The sequence below is a fragment of the Sinohyriopsis cumingii genome, unplaced genomic scaffold, assembly GCF_028554795.1.
Source record: "Sinohyriopsis cumingii isolate HCF-2022 unplaced genomic scaffold, ASM2855479v2 utg000938l, whole genome shotgun sequence".
In the NCBI taxonomy this organism is placed as follows: Eukaryota; Metazoa; Mollusca; class Bivalvia; order Unionida; family Unionidae; genus Sinohyriopsis; species Sinohyriopsis cumingii.
Window position 1 is genome coordinate 2,445,120 of NW_028315944.1, and position 27,300 is coordinate 2,472,419.

The window sequence follows — 27,300 nt, forward strand, 5'->3', positions numbered from 1 at the left end:
AGAATATTGAAGAATTTAAGATCATATCTTAGTATACTTAAAACTGCTGTGTGCTGAAACTATCTATGATATTCTTTAATGACAACAGGACTGTAAAGTTAAATGTTGTGGTGGTCATATGGGATATCAAATTGGTACTGTATTCATTTAGGACCAAGTAGGCATCATTAGAAGTCTTTTTGGTGAAAACCTCATGTTAATATAACCAACCATTCTAGGTAAATAGTGACAGCAAGATTTTCAAGACAGCCATCACTGCAGCCATACTGGATGCACAATTACCACCCTTTTCATTTAGGACCGACTAAGCATCATATGAAGTCTACCAGTGAAAACCCCCTGTTGAAAGTCATACAACTGGAAGAAGTAGAGATATCAATATTTTCAAGACATCAATTAACATCATTTTCATTTAGGACCAACAAGACATCTTATTCACTCTTCTGATGATAACCCAATGTCTAAATGACTTTCAATTTAAGAGGAGTAACAATTACAGGATTTTCAAGATGGCCACGTGGTTGCCATACTGAATATCAGATTAGTACCATTTTAACTTATCTGCTTATGACTAATAAGACCTTATAAAAAGTCTTATGGTGAAAACCCCATGTTGATATGACCTATTCATTTTGAGGAGTAACACCAGCAAGATGGCTGCTATTGTGGCCATATTGGATATCAGAGTGGTGCCATTTCCATCAGGGACCAACTGGACATCACAAGTCTTCTGGTGAAAACACAATGTTTATATGACCAGCCATCTAGAAAAAAACACAATTATAAGATTTCCAAGCTAGCCATTGTGATGGTTTTACTGAAAGTCACATTGACATCATTTTCATTTGTGACCAAACAGACATCATAAGAAGTCCTTTAGTGAAAGCCACAAGTTACTATGACCATCCATTCAGAAGTAGCAATCATATGATTTTCAAGACAGCCACTGTGGCACATTGAACATCAGACTGGCAACATTTTAATTTGAGAACAAGCAGACATCATAAAAAGTCTTCTTGTAAAATCCCATGTCAATATATGTACAATCCTCATGTCAATATATGTACTATCCCCATGTCAATATATGTACAATCCATCCCCATGTCAATATATGTACAATCCATCCCCATGTCAATATATGTACAATCCCCATGTCAATATATGTACAATCCATCCCCATGTCAATATATGTACAATCCCCATGTCAATATATGTACAATCCATCCCCATGTCAATATATGTACAATCCCCATGTCAATATATGTACAATCCATCCCCATGTCAATATATGTACAATCCCCATGTCAATATATGTACAATCCCCATGTTAATATATGTACAATCCCCATGTCAATATATGTACAATCCCCATGTCAATATATGTACAATCCCCATGTTAATATATGTACAATCCCTATGTCAATATATGTAAAATCCCCATGTCAATATATGTACAAACCCCAAATCTGGTTCTAAGGATGATGCTGATAACTACCGGCCAATCTCAATACTACCAAACTTGTCAAAATTGATTGAAAAACATGTCCATGACTCATTCATGTCATATTTAACCAAACACTTGCTGTTACACCCTAATCAATCAGGCTTTAGACAGAACCATTCCTGTGAGACTGCCTTGATCTCCCTAACTGATAAATGGCTTCAAGCACTTGACCAAGGTAGAATAATAGGAACTGTATTTGTAGATTTCAGGAAAGCTTTTGACATGGTGGATCATGAAATCCTTTTGAAGAAACTGAAAATCTACCAGTGTGATGAAAGAACAATTAGATGGTTTACTTCGTACTTAAATGAGAGAACACAACATGTTTACATAAATAATGTTCTGTCTGAACCTGAAACAATTAGATATTGAGTACCACAAGGCTCAATTCTAGGTCTATTACTATTCATTTTATTTAATAATGACCTACCACTTTTACTAAGAGACTCAATATCATCTACAGATCTCTATGCAGATGACACAACATTGTCAGACATCCAAAACACAAAGCATGAGCTCGAAATTTCTTTACAGAATGCACTAAACAAACTGGAAAACTGGTGCACATGTAATGGCATGGTGGTAAATACCGGTAAAACTAAAATATTACTTATCTCAACACAGCAAAGAAGGACAAATCTTGATAGTGATGAACTATGTCTGACATGGAAGGATACAAATCTGCAAATGGTCTGTCATGATAGACTACTTGGTGCTCTGGTAGATAATAACCTATCATGGACTGAACATATCAAACATATCAGTAAAAAAGTCAATTCAAGTTTATGGCTTCTCAGTAGGATAAGATATTTTCTCCCTGAAAGGCACAGAAAACTATTTAATAACAGTTACATACAACCCTATTTGGACTACAGTAGTACAGTATGGGGTAATTCAAATGATAAAAACATAGCAAAGCTGGCACATCTTCAAAAAAGAGCATTTGGGCTAATATCAATCCAGAAAGGAAGCAATGAAAGTTTAGCTGGTAGGTTAAAAATATTACCTATTAAAGACCGAATCTGTTTGAGAAAAGCCAAATTAATGTACAGGATATCTCATAATAGTGCTCCTGAATATTTACAATCACTATTCCAGTATAGGCTACCTGGTAATACTCCCCACCTGCGATCCATGTCTACCAAACAGTATAAAATTCCCAAACCAAATAATGAGTTATTTAAAAAAAAGTTTCCAATACTCTGGAACTCTGCTCTGGAATAGTATTCCAGTTGAGATTAGAAATGCCCACTTTATTTCCTTCTTCCAAAACCCAATATATCCAGTGGCTTCAGAGATGCAGCTTAAATAAATGAATTCCTTTGTATGAGGGCCTCAAGGTAGATTAGTTTTTAGCTAACTGTGTTACCCTCTTTAAATAAGGTCATTATTATTATTATTATTATTATTATTATTATTATGTCAATATATGTACAATCCATCCCCATGTCAATATATGTACAATCCCCATGTCAATATATGTACTATCCCCGTCAATATATGTACTATCCACATGTCAATGTATGTACAATCCCCATGTCAATATATGTACAATCCCCATGTCAATATATGTACTATCCCCATGTCAATATATGTACAATCCCCATGTCAATATATGTACAATCCCTATGTCAATATATGTACAATCCCCATGTCAATATATGTACAATCCATCCCCATGTCAATATATGTACAATCCCCATGTCAATATATGTACAATCCCCATGTCAATATATGTACTATCCCCATGTCAATATATGTACTATCCACATGTCAATGTATGTACAATCCCCATGTCAATATATGTACAATCTGTTCGGGAGGTGTAACATTAAGAAGATTTTAAAGATGGATGCCATGATGCCATACCAAAGGTGTCTTATTTTGCATACAGTTTCAGATCAAAAAGAGTAATAACTCAGGTAAAAATTACAGTGATTAATAAATACATCATGACTATAGTATGCATAATATGTAAACCAAGTTTCATAACAATCCATCATAAACTGACAAGAAAAGTTGTGTCATAAGGCATATACTGAATCTAGTTGAAAAAACAAAAATAACTGTAACAAAACAACCGTGGGAATACAACATAGTTCAATATTCATGTAATAAGGAGTTAACAAGCATGTCAAGTTTTAAAGCCAAGCAATCCGTCAAAAACTGCAGGATTAGGACACAATACTTACGCCATATATTACTTGTAGCTGTAAGATGAAAAGAGCACAACTCTAACCCAAAACATGCAGGAACACTGACTGGCCAATATGCTCTTTTCAGAACAAAAAAATGCAAGGACACAGTCAATGGCCAATATGTCCATTTTCTGGATGACCATAATGTACACAAAGTCTCAAAACAACTAATAAATAAATGCTCAACTAGTAGTGACATGAATCGATCCTGCTCTGCATCCAGAAGCCATTAAAATATGAAGTAACTCAGACAGAAAGTAAGTTTAATTTACAGAATTATATTTCTTCCAGAATACTTACCAATCACATTAATATTTTGAAATATACTGTGCTACCTCCTGAATCTTGCAACCATGGAAAAATAAACAGTTCATCTTTCTCGTCCATGTAATGTATAAACAAAGGGAAAACTACTTGTGATTACCTCCCCTTGCCACCACTGGGTGGCTACCCATCTACTGAATGTTTACCAGTTTAACCTGAATGATACATAAATAAATGAGGATGCTCACACTTGCATCGGTGGGTCAGACATCAGTGTATCAGACATCGGTCTATCAACATCGGTGTATCAGACATCGGTCTATCAGACATCAGTGTATCAGACATTGGTGTGTCCAACATCGGTGTGTCTGACATCAGTGTGTCCGACACCGGTGTGTCCAACACCAGTGGGTCAGACATCAGTGTATCAGACATCGGTGTGTCCGACATTGGTGGGTCAGACAGTTTTACAACGTGATCAGGTAAGTATTCTTGAAGAAATATAATTTACTAAAACATTTACATCCTCCATCAAATGCATTTCCCAATCACAGTGATGCATGGAGAATAGTAACAGGAGGAAATGCCTGATCATCTTTAACAAGATATCCTTCAAGAGAAGAATGGCTGGATTGATGATATGAATGACAAACCAGTGTCCTAAAATGAGGATAGCAAAACTGACAGTCATGTAACCTATGACAGCAGTATGCTGATGAAGAAAAATAGTGAATTCTCCTTAACAAGAGGAAAACTCCAGCTGAATGCATTCAAAGCACTTAACTTGCAACCTTTAGGTGGCTGTGTTGATGTTAAACTGGTCTGGCGGTTGTCTAGATAGCTGAAACCAGACCCATCAGAATCAATTCTTATTTCTACAAAAGTTGATTAGACAGACAAAAGCTTGAGAAGGATGACCGCACATGCCAGCTAGAGCTTAAGGATTATACCATTCTGGCTTTCACTAAGAGAAAGGGCCACATAGCATTTCCTCTCAGCACTTAGGTAGTGCTTGTGATTACAGAGAGACTGGGACTTGCACGGACATATCAACCAAATGTGGGAATGGATAAAGTGCTTGTGAGCACAGACAGACTGGGACTTGCACGGTCATATCAACCAAATGTGGGAATGGATAAAGTGCTTTTGAGCACAGACAGACTGGGATTTGCACGGTCATATCAACCAAATGTGGGAATGGATAAAGTGCTTTTGAGCACAGACAGACTGGGATTTGCACGGTCATATCAACCAAATGTGGGAATGGATAAAGTGCTTGTGAGCACAGACAGACTGGGACTTGCACGGTCATATCAACCAAATGTGGGAATGGATAAAGTGCTTGTGAGCACAGACTTGGACTTGCATGGACATATCAACCAAATGTGGGAATGGGTAAAGTGCTTGTGAGAAGACTCCCGAAAATAAGAAACTTAAAAACTTAAAAGTTTTGGCCTGTACAAATCAATAATATTTGTTATTTTTAAAAAAGTAAAAAATACAAGCAGTGTGTAACAATGACTACCAACAATGAACAGCAAAAATACCATGTTTGAGCATACAATCTGAAAATCAAGTCCCTGAATGCAAACAAATTTACAGATTGTCCAAATTTTCAAAAATATTACTCCAACATGTAGCAAATATCTTTATACACAATAATGTACCAACGTTGTATATGGATGATTGAAAATCAAACAGATAATTTTGGATAATAGGAGGCAACATGAAAGCTTAAACTGGTCAACATCTGGCCAACAAATCACAACTTAGTGAGCAAGGGTTTTAACCTTGCTCTTTATGTTAAATAGATTGGAAAGATGGCAGTTTTCACTTACGTCGGTTGCTGGATTCAGGAGGTAGTAGAGATTTTATCCTAATTTTAATGTTATTGGGGAAAGTATGAATTAGGAAGCAGTCTTTGGTCAATAAGCCCAACTTTAAAAGATAACAATGTTTTGTAACAAGTTTCAAAGCAATCCAGACAAAATGTTCAGACTAGTTACATGAATATGACTGCCTGACAGCCAGATGAGAAATCTGACTGATTACTGTCTCAAGAGGTGGGCAATAAGACTGAGTATTAAAAATGCATCATTGTAGTATGTACCGTATATACTCTCTTTTTAAGTCAAACTGCAAACAAAAAATCCTTGATCTGTCATAACATAATGTGCCTGCAGACCAGAGTCTGTTTTGTTTGTTCTATGATTACTCCTAACAAACTGCACAGGCCCAGATAATGAACTGACAGATCTGGGTTTATGCACTTTGCAGTTGTTCTTGACTTGTAAGTGATTATGTATGGTACACTCTTGTCACTCAGAACAACCTCTACCAGCCCAAGCTGAGAAGCTGCCAGACTACTACTGGACAAAGTCTGGACATGAAATCCCCATCTTCCATGTCAACATGGTAACCATGAACATATATCATGACAACTGACCTTACAAATAATCTCCAAAGATCCTTCAATGACATCCCCATTCTACCCCACCACCAGCATATTACTGCATTCCACTTCAAACTATTTATTTACCCCTGATGTGATGACAACAGTCTGGAATCTGTCAAATACAGGCTTGATGGCAATGGATGCATCCAGACAACTGAAGCTGAGAATTGGGTTGGAGATGGTAGGCGTACGGTCATCAAATGGCTCTATTATTAAGATGAAACCTGAAAAAAAATGAATGTCTCCTACCCTGATAAAATTTTACTCACTTTTCAATTTTGTTATGCTCTTCAAATTAAATTATTGACAATATACTTTCTTACAATAGATTATGAGAAAATCTCTCCACTGACATTCATTGTAATCTGAATTTCCCTCATCTCAATCAACCATTCTTGCTGAACAAACTCGGTCAATCTCTGCCTGGATTCAGAAATCATGTGTATAATTTACAATGTCTTTCTTTTCAAGTCAATTTAAACTAGAAGTGGAATCCAGGGCTACATCCTAGAAAGATGACACAACATGACTGGAGAAATACGTACCTTTGGTATCTGTGACTGGAGAAATGCATACCTTTGGTATATGTGACTGGAGAAACATACCTTTGGTATATGTGACTGGAGAAACACATACCTTTGGATTATGTGACTGGAGAAATACATACCTTTGGTATCTGTAACTATAGAAACACATACCATTGGTACATGAGACTGGAGAAATACATACTTCTGGTATATGTGACTGGAGAAGCACATACATTTGGTATATCTGACTGGAGAAATACATACCTCTGGTAAATGTGACTGGAGAAATACATACCTCTGGTATATGTGACTGGAGAAATACATACTTCTGGTATATGTGACTGGAAAAGCACATACCTCCAGTATATGTGACTGGAGAAATACATACTTCTGGTATATGTGACTGGAGAAGCACATACCTTTGGCATGTGACTGGAGAACTACATACCTTTGGTATATGTGACTCAAGAAAAACATACCTTTGGTATATGTGACTCAAGAACTACATACCTTTGGTATATGTGACTCAAGAAAAACATACCTTTGGTATATGTGACTCAAGAACTACATACCTTTGGTATATGTGACTCAAGAACTACATACCTTTGGCATGTGACTGGAGAAACACATACCTTTGGTATATGTGCTGACAAGAGTAGCAAAGTTTGACACAAGAATGAGAGCAGAGAAGTCCTGAATGTCTGTCAGTTCCAGTGTTCTCAACAAGGATCTTAACCTCTCTGAACAGAACCTGTAAACGACAGTAAAGTTTTGTCATCAAAATGATCTGATAAATTAGGAAGAAAATACTTCACTCCTTCATATCTAATATGTCTAACATGTATACTTGCTTATAAGTCAAGTCCAATAGAAAACAACACAGATCATGTGCACCGGCAGATCAGAGTCTATGTTGTTTATTCTGCTGCATAGACCCGCATCTGGGTCTGTTCAGCCTGCAATTGGACTTGACATAAAAAGCATGTATATACAGCATATTTTTATCTGTTGTGATGAATACAATGAAATTAATTCAGTCTTAACATTATTCTTTAATTACACGCAATAGATAAAAATATTACTAAACCAATGAACATGGGAATTAGTTACACTCTAAAGAAAAATAGTACTATGCCACAAGACAATGGTAATCAGTTATACTCTAAAGAAAAATAGTACTATACCACAAGACCATGCTAATTAGTAACACTCTAAAGTAAAATAGTAATATACCACAAGACCATGGTGATCAGTTGCAATCTACAAATTAAAACAGTACCATACCATAAGACCATGTTGATTAATTACATTCTGTAGATATGAAAATCACTGTGCCATGAAGCCATGGTGAAAAGTATAAAAAAACAGGACACGATACCCACTGTCAACATAAAACAATAGAATCTGAGTTTAGTCAATTCAAATTTTATTTTTATTACATTATGTACCACTGCTTCATGATATTTTAAATTCACCTATCAAACTGAATCTTTATTTTCCATCATCAATTTTATAAAATGTTTTATTGTTCTTAACAAGTTATAACTTTCACAAAATATGAGTTAAATATCTTACTAAAGTTCTGTGCATAAAGAGTCTTCAAAGATGGAGTACTATCATCTGAACAGAAGGACCAACTAGTCATCATAGGACTGCTATCATCCACACAGAAGGTCTAACTAGTCATCATAGGACTGCTATCATCCACACAGAAGGACTAACTAGTCATCATAGGACTGTTATTACCCACACAGAAGGACCAATTAGTCTTCATAGAGTTATTACCCACACACAAGGACCAACTAGTCATCATAGGACTGCTATCATCCACACAGAAGGACCAACTAGTCCTCATAGGACTGTTATTACCCACACAGAAGGACCAATTAGTCTTCATAGATAAACTGTTATTACCCACACACAAGGACCAACTAGTCATCATAGGACTGCTATCATCCACACAGAAGGACCAACTAGTCATCATAGGACTGCTATCATCTGCACAGAAGGACCAACTAGCCATCATAGGACTGCTATCATCCAAACAGAAAGAAAAACTAGTCATCATAGGACTGTTATTACCCACATAGAAAGACAAACTAGTCTTCATAGACAGACTACTATCATCCAAAGAGAAGGAATAACACATCTTTACAGATGGACTGATATCATCCAGTGAGATGAATTAACTAGTCATCTTCGACGGGCTTCTATCATCGACACTGCTATCATCCACACAGAAGGACCAACTAGTCTTCATAGATAAACTGTTATTACCCACACAGAAGGACCAACAAGTCATCATAGGACTACTATCATCCACACAGAAGGACCAACTAGTCTTTATAGATAAACTGTTATTATCCACACAGAAGGACTAACTAGTCTTCATAGGACTGCTATCATCCACACAGAAGGACCAACTAGTTATCATAGGACTGTTATTACCCACACAGAAGGACCAACTAGCCATCACAAGACTGCTATCATCCACACAGAAAGACAAACAAGTCATCATAGGACTGTTATTACCCACATAGAAAGACAAACTAGTCTTCATAGACAGACTGCTATCATCCAAAGAGAAGGAATAACACATCTTTACAGATGGACTGATATCATCCAGTGAGATGGATTAACTAGTCATCTTAGATGGGCTTCTATCATCCACACTGCTATCACCCACACAGAAGGACCAACTAGTCTTCATAGATAAACTGTTATTACCCACACAGAATGACCAACAAGTCATCATAGGACTGCTATCATCCACACAGAAGGACCAACTAGTTATCATAGGACTGTTATTACCCACACAGAAGGACCAACTAGCCATCATAGGACTGCTTTCATCCACACAGAAAGACAAACTAGTCATCATAGGACTGTTATTACCCACACAGAAGGACTAACTAGTCTTCATAGGACTGCTATCGTCCACACAGAAGGACCAACTAGTTATGATAGGACTGTTATTACCCACACAGAAGGACCAACTAGCCATCATAGGACTGCTATCATCCACACAGAAAGACAAACAAGTCATCATAGGACTGTTATTACCCACATAGAAAGACAAACTAGTCTTCATAGACAGACTGCTATCATCCAAAATAAAGGAATAACACATCTTTACAGATGGACTGATATCATCCAGTGAGATGAATTAACTAATCATCTTAGACGGGCTTCTATCATCCACATTGCTATCACCCACACAGAAGGACCAACTAGTCTTCATAGATAAACTGTTATTACCCACACAGAAGAACCAACAAGTCATCATAGAACTGCTATCATCCACACAGAAGGACCAACTAGTCTTTATAGATAAACTGTTATTACCCACACAGAAGGACTAACTAGTCTTCATAGGACTGCTATCATCCACACAGAAGGACCAACTAGTTATCATAGGACTGTTATTACCCACACAGAAGGACCAACTAGCCATCATAGGACTGCTATCATCCACACAGAAAGACAAACTAGTCATCATAGGACTGTTATTACCCACACAGAAAGACAAACTAGTCTTCATAGACAGACTGCTATCATCCAAAGAGAAGGAATAACACATCTTTACAGATGGACTGATATCATCCAGTGAAATGGATTAACTAGTCATCTTAGACGGGCTTCTATCATCCACTGAGATGGACTAACCATTGCTGATCTACTGTCAATTCTTGATCATAATTTACACTTTAACCTTGGTAATTCTCACTCCGGTCATAAAAATGTTTTAAATTTTGTTATTGTGAATTCATCTGCTTTTGTAGGTAGACGTTTGTGTAATTTGCAAATAAAGACATTATGGTCTGCATTTAAATTTGTGGATAGAAGTGATCTTACTGTTCTATGCTTTGTATAAACAACAAAATTCATAAAATTGGTATCCCATCACTGTCTTGTCTAATGACCCAGTTTCTAGTAATGTCTGCAAATCAATACTTTAGTGACTTTCCTATCAATAGGGTTGGCGCAGTTAATTGAATAGTCAAAGATTAATCCATCTTTGTGGTTAGAATGAATATCAAGACAAGAAATAGTTAACAGATGATTCTGCAAACATTTAACTGTGATTTCAAGTGACTTTTGGACTGAGTTTAGCAAGCATGCTTAATTCAACTGTAAGAGCCTGACTGAATACAGTCACTGTACTACTTTTCAACAAGAATGCCAGGCCCTGCATATTGAGCCCAAGCTAAAAGAATAGCTGTACGTGGAATGACCTTGACCCTGTGGTCAAAAGGTTGAGCAATTATGTTGCAGAATGAAATTTAGGCGACCTTGAACTAGATGTAAAGAAGCTCAGCAACTGTGCTACAGAATGAAATTTTGCTTCATAATCTAATAACTTAATTCTGCTATTAAAATATTAAGTAAACATAAATCAATTAAAAAAATTTTAATCAGAACCCTAATCTAAATTTCAATTAATATGACATTTATTATAAGGTCAAACAGATGAGAAAATAAGTCAGTCTTACCTTTATAATGATTTATAATTTTTTGAACTGAATTAATCAATGGGTTTACAAAATAAGAGAAAATCTGTAATCAAAACCTTAATGCAGAACTTTTGACTGACCTTGACCCCAAGGGCAAAAAGGCAAGCAAGTGTATCACAGAATGAATTGTCTTAGCATTATAATAACCCATCCCAACTTTGAGCAGACTCCATGATGAGGTTTAGGAAATATTCAACTGTGAAGCATTTAGTTCAACCTAAACAAAAATATTGATGCCACTTGATATCTGACACTGTTACAAGTAAGAAAAGTGTTATGTCAGGCGAAACACAGTGTCAGATATTAAAGTAGGCTCAAGAAAACAATTCTATGTTTTGTTTTCTAAGCTGCAATATCTGACATAAACTAGTAGCCACCAACTTAGCATGCAAAAACAAGCTTCCCATCAAGCCTATATACCCCACAGGAATATTTCAAACCTGAGTGGTTTTCTGTCTATGCAAACTTTCTGGGCACAGTCTTTCAGAAAAGATGGTGGAATTTCTGAAACCACATGTTGAACTCTAAGTCTTGTTTTCATGTACTCCAGGAACCTCTTCATAAAGTTGATGAAATGTTCTGCATTTCTAATGTTGCCTGGTACTGCCTCTGAAGGTATGGATTGGATATAATATAAACTCACTTAGAATCCAATTGCAAACTGGGCAGACCCAGATCTTTATCACAAAATGCACTGGCAGATCTGGGTCCATGCAGTTAGGAGTAATCAGTAGAAAAACAAGACAAACCCTGATTTATCAATGAATTATGTGATAACACAAATCAGGGTCTGTGTTGTCTGGACTCTGACTAGACATATAATCAAATATATTGGGAAGTTTTCTCTAAAGGACGAAACATCTCAATTATTACTGTAAGCCAAATCTCCTTTTAAAAATAAAAGTTTAAGAAATTCATATTGTTTGTGAAAGCATTTAACTATGAAATAAAAAGTGCAGTTGTTTTTATCATTAAATTTCATACATAAATTGCAATTTTTCCCCCAAAATTGTCATAAATGAATTTAATGGTAAATTTTTCTGACCATCAATTTAAACAAATTAACTCAATCATTATTTATCATTCCCATTTGGATGTTTGAGGCACACCTTACTGAAAAGCAATGAATAAAATTTTTCATATTTATACAGGTGATGCTCAATTTATGCCATAGATGCATTCCTGAGATTATCGCGTAAATCAACACAATTTTCCCCATAGGATACTTGTAAATTAAGAAAGTTCTTGGGCAAGCTATATCTTTGAGTTGTCAAGCAATGATAATTTCTGTAAAAGTCTTCAAACAAATACAATATGTATGTGAGTTGTGCATTAGTCAGAGCACATGGTGCCAGTGATGGCAAAAAAAGGAGCAAAGTGGCAAAAGTTTAATGTTTTTCTTCATTATAATTGGCATTAAAATGAATGCATGTAAATCAAATTGATGAATAGTTAGCATGGAATGTAGTTTGAAAATTTCAAATTACATTTGGATCAGAATTGAATGTCATACAAACAAGCATTGCATCTGTAAAGAATATGAGCATTTGGTCAACAAAACTTAAAACAGGTGCTTATTTCATCTGCACTCAACAGCAGAGAGACAACACTGATACATATTTAATTGATTAAAGAAAATTTAAAAACTCAAATTTTCAATCAAAATGTTTGGGACATTCACAAATTTTTTGGTGAATGCAATAAGGGTGACAGGATTGACTGCCATCAAAATGGTCACTGTCATTAAGAGAATGGCCATCTGTCATTAAGAGAATGGTCACTATCATTAAGAGAATGACCAGCTGTCATTAAGAGAATGGTCACTCTCATTCAATTTACTGAGAAAGCATAACTATGCATATTTAAAATCATGCAGAGATCACAAGAACAAAATAAATAATACAAATATTAAATTATTCTTCACCAAGTTTGAATAACATTTCTTGTCATCAGTGTTATGTTCCAAATTTGGTTCAATTGTATGCCAATCTCAGATGTTTCCAACTATGTTTGACCTTGCAAGGAAAGTATATTTGTTAACCTAATTCTTGATACGTCTTAAAAAGATAGCACCACCAGAATTCTGACAGTTTTCAAAAAATTTAAATTGGTATATGATGTCCGAATCTTAAATCTCAGATTCTTGCAGAATAATGGCAGCAAATGAAAAAATAGTTTTGTCAACATCAAGCAGTGTTTTTTTTACATCTCTATGCTACCCATTTATGACAGACTGACATCATGCAAAGTACATGCTTTTGTTGAGTGAAAGACAAAAGGGAAGTATACCCACTTTCTCACCACAGGTGCATCTGTGTAAACATGAACGGAATTTCTGCTCCATAAAGATGGAAAACAGTATATTTGTGATAAATTGGTGAACGTGTTCAGTTTACATGGTATTTTGCTTTAATTTGATGTAAAAATGGTTTACGTGTTGCAACTGATTTTTGATAACTCTTCTTTTTCCGCTTTTCATTCATGTCCATTGTTATGTACATGTTAGATATTAAAATCTTTTTTATACTGGATTGAGGATGATTTCATAAAGTAATTCTTTCAGAAAAAAAAAAGAAATGAGTTATTATGTGCAATCATCAGGTAAAGACATCTTGTGAAGGGCATACTGGGCAATCACAATGTAACTTGTACCTCACTGTCCCCAGTCTATTGAGTGAGAAAGTGCAGTCAGGTCTGACATCACATTTCTTTAAAAATGGTAATGCATTATCTGTAAGAATAACAGAAAATGGAGAACAAAAATGACTCATCAAATATATTAGATAATCCTAGATATTGCCAGGATTTTATCTAAAGGAAGGAGGCTGTACCCATTGTCTAAAAAAATAAAAGGGAGTAGAAAAAAGGAAGGGAAGGAGGAAACACACATAGTTCAGTATTTACTGAACACTTAAATATTTATCTCTCTTCATTCTTGCTCCACTCTTTCATAGCTCTCTTGAAATCAAAATATTTTGAAGATGTCACCTCTATCTGTATAAGCGTTAATCTGTTGATTGTTTTTGAGCTTAATCTGTGCCATATCTGTGTATGAATATTGTTTTTGCCGAGATCCCCCTATTCTGAGTCTGCTGTTTGAAGGGTCATATCGAGATTAACCAGATTAATTGTTCTTTATGGTTGTTATGTACAGTTTTCCACAGCTCAAAGATATTGTCTTTTGGACACTTCTCCTCCAAAATAAGATTTTTCACTAACATATGATCTGCCAAATTTTACATTCTTAAATCAGTGCTTTGCCGACTGTTATGCCAGATTTTTTTTCTGCTCCAAAATTCTATATTACAATTCAAGTCCATCAATGCTAGTGTCCTTTTTAAGACAAAGATATTCTGATCAAGTAAATATCTTAACTTCTTAATTTCAGTTTGGATTCTAAGTTATTCAACTTATTTTAAACCTTATAGGGCAAAATAGCTTGCAGTACAAGATGCCACTGAGCTAAACTGTTAGAGAAAAGAAATGAAAATTGCACTCTACCAAAACACTGTAATTTAATTGGCTTGACATTCTGCCTTTTCTGCATTTAATTTCAAAACACCACTGAAAGTGGGGTTGATTTGCATGCCGTCTGATTTTAGTCCATCCAGCATGCACACTTGGACTCATATTCAACATCATTACAGGATTGAAATCACTCATTGGTATCTTCATTAACTCTTCCCAGCTCCAACAATCTGATCTAGATCATAACTTTAAAAATCACTCTCATCATCACTGTTATCATCAATATCATCAACCAACAAAATCATCAGATGAACATGAACCACAATGGGAATCAATCATTCTAGGTAGCCCATATTTTAAACAAACATCTGTAAAACTTCCTTGATACAAAGTTCAAACTATGACATATTGCTTGTTCCAGGGCCCAACCTGCTAATCAAATTTAGTTTAACATCTATTTATGTCAAGCCAAAGAACCCAGATGCAAAAACAGTTGCCCACTTGAAAGGAGACAGCGCTATGATACTTCTACTGGCAGTGTGACTTTTGTTGCTGCATGAAATTTAAGGTTTAACTGTTAAATAAAAATATGTGTGACTTTAAACTAATTTGCAGGAGTTCTCATGTATCACTGCTCTCCAGGTATGAGAATTCATACAAATCTTGTGTGATTCCCACATTCCCACATCCTGGCAGCATCTCTGGATGATGTAATGAAAAAGTGGGTGATTCCACAAACATCAACTATGAAAAAAAAGAATCCTTTAATGGAAGTAACAAAGGAAATGAAAATTTATATTGCCCAAATTAACAATATAATCCTAGTATAACTACAAAACAAGAATGCCCAAAAATTATGTCAACCTAAATCTTTCAAGTTAATGAGTATTCATTTGTACAGTCCTATAATGTCTTTGAAGTAGGAGAAAGATCCCACTGGTGTCTGATATTAAATCTTTTGCTGAACAAAAAAAGAAAGAACACTGATGTAACAATGGACATAACAAATTAAATTACCCAAATTAGGAATATAAACTCAATAAAACTGCAAAACATGGAGAGAAAAAATTAAGTCAACTTAAATCTTTCAAGCTGATTATGATTCATTCGGAGAAAGTCCTCTAAACTACTTCATAGTCTTCAATAAAAATGCAAAATGGCAACATGTTACAGCTCCAGCCAATTAATGATTACAGATTTCCTATACTGTACTAATCTTAATGTTCAATATACTAAATAAGATTGGTTCTTTGGTGTCTACATTACAACACATCAGTTGGAAATTTTCAACAATGTTAAGAAAACTGTAGGACAAAGATCCCATTGTATTTTACCTGAAATCTTTGCTGAACCCCAAAAGTTAATTGAATACTCAATATGTATGAGGCTCTATCTCCATTCATACAGAAATAGCTTGCCCCATATCTTGTGTTTTGAAATTCAGTAACATGGGCAAGTTAAAATAAGTTTGAAATTTCGAGAAAACCTTGTCACAGATTAACATTAATTTATGACATCAAATTATGTACCATATATTAAAATATTCATTGAAAGAAAAAAAAAGACCAAACAGATAGGTCAGGAAAGTATATGAAAATAAAAAGACCTATGTAATAGCCAGTATGTACTATATTCATTACAGACTCAATCAAGATGGAATTGCTGGAAAAAAATTAAAAGTTTGCCACTAAGCAATGCTTACCTTGTAAGATCTCATCAGGTACAACTGGAATATAAAAGAATGTTCCATTAAAAAAAATACACTCATACTGCTTTGTAATCGGGAAACTAATTAACTAACCAATTTTCTGTGGTAAGATATGCAAATAATTATTAAGATACTAATGTTAACTTTTACTATCAGCACCCCATATAGAATACTGTATATACTCGCTTATAAGAAAAATCGAACTGCAAACTGCACAGCCCCGATCTATTGTTGCACAATGCACTGGCTGATCTGGTTCTGTGCAGTTTGTAAGGAGTAATCAGAAGAACAAACAACACTGACCCCAACTGCAGGCACAATATGCTACTGCAGATCAGGATATTTGTTGTTTGCAGTCTGACTCAATTTACATGTGAGTAAAGATGGTAGGTAATAATTGTTATTAAGGGTTACCTGGATTAGACAGAATGACATCAGTTTCCCTAGCAACACTGGCTTCTCTCAAACCTTCCACAAGCCTCTGGTATTCTTGTTTTAATCGTTCAGCATCAGTGTCTTTAATTCTGAAATTAAAAGGACTTAAACTGCAAAGCAGCAATGCCATGGTACATTCAAAGTTTAATTATTAAATGCTTCAGACTGGAGCAAATGTGTCATGGAGGCCAGGCCTGAAGATTGTAACAGTTTGAGCATGAGAATAAGTATCCACAATCAGCCAGTCAGAAATGAGCTTTCAAAAGTAACGTAATTTTTGATTGTTTGAAACAAAATCTCTAGCTCAAACTCAAACTCGAGAGTCAGGCCACATATTCTAAAAACAAGGAACTCAAGCTCATAATCTCCAGACTTTAACAGTCTCTAACTTTTATCAGAACAAAGCTATATACATATTTCTTAACTTGAGGTACCACTACTAGACAACATGGTTTACATTCTTGCCTTAAAAGTTTCAAAAATATGGGGGTCACATCTACCGACATATTATGGAATGGAAGACTTCAGTCTATACTGTTCACAGTTTTGCAGATAAGTCTAATATGCACCCGTGAATGTCATAAAGTGGACTTGTTTGACATGAGTGCATCCCTGTACAATGTAAATGGCAAATAATGGAGGCAACTTGTTTGACATAGAAAGCATCCCTGAAAGATGTTAAAGGCAACTAATGCAGTCAACTTGCTTGCATTAGAATGTATTCCTAAACATAGTAAAAAAAACAACTAATGTAGACAACTTGTTTCCTAAACAATGAATTCTTGAATGTCATAAAATGTAACTAATTGAGGCAACTTGTCTCCCACAGAATGAATTTTTGAATGTTATAAAAGGCAACTAATAGAGGCAACCTGTTTGCCGTAGAATGCATCCCTGCATATTATAAAAGGCAACTAATGGAGACAACTTGTTTGCCACACAATGCATCCATACATGCCATAAAAGGCAACTAATAGAGGCAACTTGTTTGCCACACAATGCATCCCTGCATATCATAAAAGGCAACTAATGGAGGCAACTTGTTTGCCACACAATGCATTCTTAAATGCCATAAAAGGCAACACTAATGGAGGCAACTCATTTGCCGTAGAATGCATCCCTAAATGCCATAAAAGGCAACTAATGGAGGCAACTTGTTTGCCATAGAATGCATCCCTAAATGTCATGACATATAAGGCAACTACTGGAGGCAACTTGTTTGCCACATAATGCATCTCTAAATGCCATAAAAGGCATTTAATGGAGGCAACTTCTTTGCCAAACAATGCATCTCTAAATTGTATAAAAGGCAACTAATGGAGGCAACTTGCCTGCCACAGAATGAATCCAGAACACTGTAAAAGGCAACTAATGGAAGAAACTTGTTTGCCAGAGAATGCATCCCTGAATGTCATAAAGGCCATTAATGAAAGAAACTTGTTTGCCACAGAATGCATCCCTTCATGATATAAAAAGCAATAAAGGCAACCTGTTTGCCACAGAATGCACCCCTTCATGATATAAAAGGCAACTAATTAAGGCAACTTGTTTTCCACAGAATGAATTCTTGAATATCATAAAAGGCAAATGATGAAGGCAACTGGTTTGCCACAAAATGAATTCCTGAATATCATAAAAGGCAATTGATGAAGGCAACTTGTTTGCCATAGAATGCATCCCTAAATGGTATGAAAGGCAACTAATGGAGGCAACTTGTTTGCCACAGAATACATCCCTTCATGATATAAAAAGCAACTAATAAAGGCAACCTGTTTGCCACAGAATGCATCCCTTCATGATATAAAAGGTAACTAATTAAGGCAAGTTGTTTGCCATAGAATGAATTCTTGAATATCATAAAAGGCAACTAATTAAGGCAACTTGTTTGCCACAGAATGCATCCCTAAATGCCACAAAAGGCAACTAATGGAGGCAACTTGTTTGCCATAGAATGCATCCCAAAATGCCATAAAAGGCAACTAATGGAGGCAACTTGTTTGCCATAGAATGCGTTTCTGAATGTCATGAAAGGCAATAAATGGAAGCAACTTGTTTGCCATTGAATGAATCCCATCATGACGTATAAGGTAACTACTGGAGGCAACTTGTTTGCCACATAATGCATCCCTAAATGCCATAAAAGGCATTTAATAGAGGCAACTTCTTTGCCAGACAATGCATCCCTAAATGGTATAAAAGGCAACTAATGGAGGCAACTTGCTTGCCACAGAATGAATCCAGAACACTGTAAAAGGCAACTAATGGAAGAAACTTGTTTGCCAAAGAATGCATCCCTGAATGTCGTAAAAGGCAACTAATGGAGGCAACTTGTTTGCCAAAGAATGCATCCCTGAATGTCATAAAAGGCAATTAATGAAAGAAACCTGTTTGCCACAGAATGCACCCCTTCATGATATAAAAGGCAACTAATTAAGGCAACTTGTTTGCCACAGAATGAATTCTTGAATATCATAAAAGGCAAATGATGAAGGCAACTTGTTTGCCATAGAATGTATCCATGATTAAGATCTGAGGTCTTTGACCTTTTAAAAGAGTGCCTTTTTTAAAGAAAGATTTCTGACATTGTACTTGAAGCAGTTTCCCCTTTTTAAACTTTATCTTAGCTTTGTTTCCTTTCTTGGAAGTTTCTGCAGCATCTTCACCCATTATCTTTTGTGTCATAGTGCTTATTTACTTTCAGTTGGAGGGATTAACTTACTTTTGGTTGGAGGGATCTGTCTTTTTGGAGATTCTGCCAACCTGTTTGCCTTTAACATTTTTTGATACCTAGCATTTGCTTGGCACAATACAGCCAGGATACCTAGCATTTGCTTGACACAATACAGCCAGGATACCTAGCATTTGCTTGGCACAATACAGCCAGGATACCTAGCATTTGCTTGGCACAATACAGCCAGGATTGTTCAGATGTGCCATTAAACACGTACATTTAATCTAGGGACCAAGTGCTCTAAAGAGCATGCATTTATCGATCTCTGCCATTTCACCTAGGTCCACATGGGTTCAAGTCTCAGGCTTAGCCAACGTGGGTATGTGAGAATGCTGCCAGTAACTTCCTGTGGTTCAGTGGTTCTTAATGGATTTATCCTCGGTTATTCCTCCACCAATTATACCAGCTGCCATGTATAGCTTATCATGCATTTGTGTGTGTTTTTTATTTTTAATGTAGCTTTAAAAAAAAATCAGTCATATCACTATGATGTCTGCAGTGTGACAGTTAATAGTGATGTATAGCACTGGGGCATCATGCCACAGACATGAAGCATCATGTCCCATCCAGTAGTACCATTTTTACAAGTCTTTGGTATGACTTGGCCGGGGCTCAAAGCTGCCGCCTCCAACATCTCAGGCAGATGTTCTAACCACTAGACATTCAGAGCTGTCGCCTATCTTACACTGAAAATGGTGTTAAACCCAAAACAGTAGCAACACATACAAGAATAAATGTGGATTATTTTACCTGTTTATCAGTCTGCTTAAACTCTCCAAGTTCTGCTGACATTTGTCTAATATCCGTCTGTTTATCTTGACACTGAGAGATTCTATACAAACATTGTCTGAAATTAAATGAAAACCACACAATATATTTCAATTTTAAAAAGAACGTCTGGATAAATTAAATGTTTAATGTGAAAGACACATAATATATGGACATGATTTGATATTATTTAATGCAGACGTCTTGGTTTAAAATTACAAGAAGCCAAAGTAGGCCTAAGATTGCACACATGCTGACAGATTCCCAACGGTCAAAATAGCCTTTTGCTTTAACATGACTGACCATAAACGAAAGCAAGAGAACAGTACTGGACAAATCTAAAATTTTAAATCTGAAATTTTAAAGCTTGAGTTGAAATATAAGTACACAGAACATGAACATTTTAAAAAATTTGAATTTCAACATTTAAAATCTTCTCCTTTGCTATTGTCATTGGTATGCATCTAATACAACTGCTGAATGTCCATGTGGGAGAAACAGGAAAGAACAGGAATTACTACAGTAACCACATGCTGTGGGTAATTTACTACACTGGTCAGAGCCAGCAATAAAATCCCATGTACATTATCAGGTTATCTTCAGGTGACAGACAATCATATTTTGTCCTTATACAGTTCAATCTACTGATTAATACATTTGTGGCCACACTTTGAAAGCGCTCTGTGAACAATTTTGGTGTAGTGCAAAAAATTTAACACAATATAAAACTATCTGGAACAAGAGATCCAAGATAGGCATGAAGTCACTCACATAGCTGACATCTGCCTAACAACCAATTGCATAAAACAGCTGTCCAAGAAATCTGCATCAATAAAAAGCTTTTCCACACAAATTTCTTTGGTTGCTGTTGGTTGCACATGTGATGAAAACAACTTTATCAAGGCATCTTGATTTTATTTTGTTTATTTATCCACATCTGACGGCACATCAACTGTCCACTATTGAAAGGTCTTTATGCATGAATGCTTTCTGTCAAAGGTCATCAAAATCTGTCCACTACTGAAATGTCTTTATACATGAATGCTTTCTGTCAAAGGTCATCCAAATCTGTCCACTATTGAAATGTCTTTATACATGAATGCTTTCTGTCAAAGGTCATCAAAATCTGTCCACTACCGAAATGTCTTTATACATGAACACTTTCTGTCAAAGGTCACCAAAATCTGTCCACTATTGAAATGTCTTTATGCATGAATGCTTTCTGTCAAAGGTCATCCAAATCTGTCCACTATTGAAATGTCTTTATGCATGAATGCTTTCTGTCAAAGGCCATCAAAATCTGTCCACTATTGAAATGTCTTTATGCATGAATGCTTTCTGTCAAAGGCCATCAAAATCTGTCCACTACTGAAATGTCTTTATACATGAATGCTTTCTGTCAAAGGCCATCAAAATCTGTCCACTACTGAAATGTCTTTATACATGAATGCTTTCTGTCAAAGGTCATCAAAATCTGTCCACTACCGAAATGTCTTTATACATGAATGCTTTCTGTCAAAGGTCATCAAAATCTGTCCACTACTGAAATGTCTTTATACATGAATGCTTTCTGTCAAAGGCCATCAAAATCTGTCCACTACTGAAATGTCTTTATGCATGAATGCTTTCTGTCAAAGGTCATCCAAATCTGTCCACTACTGAAAGGTCTTTATGCATGAATGCTTTCTGTCAAAGGCCATCAAAATCTGTCCACTACTGAAATGTCTTTATACATGAATGCTTTCTGTCAAAGGTCATCAAAATCTGTCCACTACTGAAATGTCTTTATACATGAATGCTTTCTGTCAAAGGTCATCACAATCTGTTTACAAGTGTTTTGAGAAAAAGGTGTTTAATGAGTTGTATTTCTAATATTAGTGGAGCTATGGCAGATTGGCATCATTTAAATAAAGGCAGGAATGCTACTGTCAGAGTGGACTTTGAGCAGTTTGGTGGAATTTTGACAAAAGGTTCTATATTTCTTGTAAAGGCGTTTACATTTGTTGATACACAGGCATCACTTATATAAATTTTCAGCCTTGATGACAATGTGATTTCTGGCAAATTTAGTCAAATTCTGTTGAGTTTGTGAGAAGTCATTTTAAGGTTTTTAAATTTCTTTTTAGTAGCAACACACGTAAGTCATATCCATTCAGCATCATTTGCAAAAACTTTAAAGTCCTTTATGCCCGATTGCCTTCTATCAAATTTGGTCACAGTCTGTTTAGTAATATTTGAGCTGAAACGTATTATAAATTGTTCTTTGTAGCAATGCAGTTACATTTGATGGGGGATAATTATCATTGGTAAAACAATGCAAGTCTTTCATGCCAATATGATTTCAGTCAAATTTGGTCCAATTCTGTTGAGCATTTTTGTTTGAGCTGTCATTTAAGCTGTTTATTTATCTGTAGCCAAATCTGATTGTCATCATTTGTAAAACTTAAAAATACTTCATGCTAGAATACTGTCAATGGTCAGCATCGTAAAAAGTAGAAAATTATCTAGTGCCCATTACCAACTGTATTTTCAATTTTTTTAAAAAATAAATTACATGAGAATACACAGGGATAACAAATCTGAAGGTAAGATTTTCTCTTTAAATAATGAGCATTACTTGTTTTGTTGTATACTATGACAGACAATACAAATACCTATCTGTTGTATACTATGACAGACAATACAAATACCTATCTGTTGTATACTATGACAGACATTGCAAATACCTATCTGTTGTACACTATGACAGACATTGCAAATACCTATCCGTTGTATACTATGACAGACATTGCAAAGACCTATCTGTTGTATACTATGACAGACATTACAAATACCTGTCTGTTGTATACTATGACAGACATTGCAAATACCTATCTGTTATCATGCACTGCATTCAGAGGCTATACCTATCTGTTGTATACTATGACAGACATTGCAAAGACCTATCTGTTGTATGCTATGACAGACATTGCAAATACCTATCTGTTGTATACTATAACAGACACTGCAAATACCTGTTATCATGCACTGCATTCAGAGGCTATACCTATCTGTTGTATACTGTGACAGACATCGCAAATACCTATCTGTTGTATACTATGACAGACATTGCAAATACCTATCTGTTGTATACTATAACAGACATTGCAAATACCTGTTATCATGCACTGCATTCAGAGGCTATACCTATCTGTTGTATACTGTGACAGACATTGCAAATACCTATCTGTTGTATACTATGACAGACATTGCAAATACCTATCTGTTGTATACTATGACAGACATTGCAAATACCTATCTGTTGTATACTATGACAGACATTGAAAATACTTATCTATTGTATACTATGACAGACATTGCAAATACCTATCTGTTGTATACTATGACAGACATTGCAAATACCTATCTGTTGTATACTATGACAGACATTACAAATACCTATCTGTAATCATGCACTGCATTCAGAGGCTACACCCATCTGTTATCATGCACTGCATTCAGAGGCTACACCACTGCTCAGCCGATATCTCTTTTATTAATGGAGCAATAACTGTTAATTTAATAAAATTACAATAAATAACATACTGTCAATTAAAAATTTAACACCATCATAAACACTTCTTGTTCGAAAATTGAACTGGGTCAAAACAGCTGAAAATTTGGAAGGCATGCATGCTTTTATGACTATGGTGTTAAACTAAATAACAGAAAGCAAAGACCAAAATTTTTTGTAAAATTCTATAAACAGTTTATTTCCCTAGAATAAAAAGTAAAAATTTTAAAAGAACTTAAAGTATTGTGAATCAAATCTCAAATAATCCTAAAAGTTCTATCACAAGTCCAAATGTATAAAGTTCCTTTTGAATTCCAGTGCCATCCCAAATATTCCAATACTGAATGTGTTGATGTGCCTGTTGTCCTGAATGTGCTAATGTGCCAATGGCCTGGAGTGTGGTGATGTGCTTACGGTCTTTTGATGAATCACAAAAATATAATCCAGAATGTCCTTATCTGAATTCACTATAATTCCAAATTAAAGTTTTAGTCCAAGAATATTAAAGAGCACAATTTAATTCCTGTGAATAATACTTTGAACAAATAAATCCTAACAAATTTAAAACTGAACACCATAATAAGACTGATTCTGCTTCAGATCTCATGGAAATAATTAGTAATTTTTCAAGCAAACAACATTATATAAAAAGCTAAGACAATAAAAGAGCCAGGATGTTGGCCAATCTCCTTCAAAAAACATTTAAAGTTGTCAACAAGTTTAGAATTTCCAGGTTGAAAACTGATCAGAATCAAATAAACATATTTACCTCCACTGACAATAATCTGAATATTGAATCCACAATGATATAATATTAGCTATGTGTTATTTGTTTACAAAATAAATGTCACTGGTCATGTACACTAGCTTGATTCTCAACAAGGTCAAGCACAAAATACAGATGTGTATAATATATAATCATTAGGTAAAACCAACAAACAATACAAATTAAATAGATATATGTATGTATGCATGTATGTATCTATGTATGGGTCTCAAGAATTGAGTAAAATGCTCAAAATGCATGGCAAATATTAGATATATACCACACTCATGCCAATAATTTGCTTAAACTCTGCCAAACAGATTTTGAGAAGAAATCATTTCAAAGTTGTTTTATTTTAAGTGATGGCAGACATATGAGATGTCCTTTATAAAAAATGGAATGGATTTCATGCCAAAATGCTGTAAAGTATGGTCAAATTCTGTTGTGATTATTGAGAATCAGTTTTTGGTTTGGTTTGTTTGCTGTGTGGTTTAACAGCATTTTTCAGCACACTGTAGCCAATATATTTGGTAAAGGAAGAACCAAATAGCACCCAAAGAAGAACCACTGACCCACAGGAAGCTAATGGCAAGCTTTCTCACAAACCTGCATTAGATGAGTCTGAGATTCAAACCCATGCGGAGAGAGGTGAGATGTCACTCAGTGATCAGTCAAGGCCTCAACCATTTGGCCATCAGGGGCCTCAAATAAGGCTTTTCAAATTTTATTAATGCCAGCAATATCAGATGGAAGAACTTTATAGAATAATTTGTACAAATCTGGATAACATTAATGTCAGAAAACATTCTGCCAGATTTGGATTAAAAACCAGTCTGGTAGTTTTTGATAAAATGTTGAAAATGGCCAATGCTGATAGATGGTGACAAACTATGCACCCTGTGTAATGGATAGTGGGTGCAGGAATATACCGTTAAGGCCAAGTGTGGTCAGGATGTGCCAAAATATAAAAATTGTTAGGTCTAGTCACAAAAAAGAATCCTGCATTTACTGCTCATTGAATTTACAAAGAAATTGTGTCTAAGAACTAAACAGACTTGAAAATTGTAACTGAGGCTTTAAAAATGAAATATAAATAAAGCTAAACTTAGGAAGATTGTTTTTCAGTATCTAAAGCTCAACAGTTAGTACTAGCCAGTTAGTACAGGCATAAATTTTGATTACCATACATACTCGCTAACTGCAAACAACACAGATCCTGATTTGCTATCACATAATACACCAGTTGATCAGGGTATATATTGTTTGTCTTATTCCTAACAAACAGCTGCCACCGAGACCTATTGGCACACTGACATAAAAACAAGTTTATACTGTACTATTTGCAATTTAGATCCTTGAATATGATCACGTTTGTTGCCTGGCCCACATTTCTAATCATGATAGTAATAAATTTGATATCACAAGATACAATTCCAATAATGCATATAAGCTATTTTATGTTATAGATCTAATATCAGAAAGAAGTCCACTCTGTCACATGACACAATAGCTACAGGCTGGCTAGTGACTCTACTATCCAGCCCTTTATTACGAGTGGGAGATTTTGGGGAGAAGGAAATGAGATGCCAAAAGAACCATCAACTTTTCAAAATCGAACTTACTTAATATATTTCCTGGACCCACTTCTGAAACCACTGTATTTCTGGTAATACCTACAGATATGTATCTTGTCTGATAGCATTACATCACCATAAAGTAGCACACAGACTGTCTGAACCATACCTATATTGTCTTCAAGCAAACATCACCATAAAGTAGTACACAGACAGTCTGAACCATACCTACATTGTCTGCAAGCAAACATCACCATAAAGTAGCACACAGACTGTCTGAACCATACCTATATTGTCTGCAAGCAAACATCACCATAAAGTAGCACACAGACTGTCTTAACCATACCTATATTATCTGCAAGCAAACATCACCATAAAGTAGCAAACAGACTGTCTGAACCATAATTATATTGTCTGCTAGCAAACAGGCATTACATCACCATGAAGTAGCACACAGACTGTCTGAACCTTACCTATATTGTGAGCTTCATCAAAAACAACCACAGATTTCTTTGAGAGTCCATTTGATACTTGTTCTGCAATCTTCGGATCCAGTAGATAATAGTAGCTGTATACAACCACGTTTGCATGGGTGATCTAATTCAAAAATAAAAAAAACATATATATATATATATATATTTAATTTCTCCTCCGAACTGAAAACCCTTGGGACCAAATTTTAGTTTTGTTTTTGAGGCTTTTTATGATACTGAAGGTATAACCACCAAGAAAAAGATGTCTTGTTAGAGACAAGTAAATGTACAAGTACATAATCATCAATATCATTGTTAACTCTGAAATAGGGAATGTGCTTATGTAATGACAAAGAATGTAA

The 27,300-nt window shown here is 35.4% G+C and overlaps 1 protein-coding gene across 2 annotated transcripts in view; it reads right to left on the bottom strand.

The window, feature by feature from the left end:
* Nucleotides 1–27,300, bottom strand: part of LOC149773005 (general transcription and DNA repair factor IIH helicase subunit XPD-like) — a 146,337-nt gene that overhangs the window by 61,820 nt on the left and 57,217 nt on the right. For both annotated transcript variants that reach the window (XM_089946945.1, XM_089946946.1), the window contains 7 exons: nucleotides 26,939–27,062; nucleotides 20,555–20,651; nucleotides 17,053–17,162; nucleotides 16,633–16,656; nucleotides 11,903–12,071; nucleotides 7,581–7,699; nucleotides 6,506–6,645 (listed from right to left, as the gene is read on the bottom strand). In XM_089946945.1, the coding sequence (XP_089803071.1) occupies nucleotides 6,506–6,645; nucleotides 7,581–7,699; nucleotides 11,903–12,071; nucleotides 16,633–16,656; nucleotides 17,053–17,162; nucleotides 20,555–20,651; nucleotides 26,939–27,062 (783 nt within the window). The remainder of the gene's footprint in view (nucleotides 1–6,505; nucleotides 6,646–7,580; nucleotides 7,700–11,902; nucleotides 12,072–16,632; nucleotides 16,657–17,052; nucleotides 17,163–20,554; nucleotides 20,652–26,938; nucleotides 27,063–27,300) is intronic.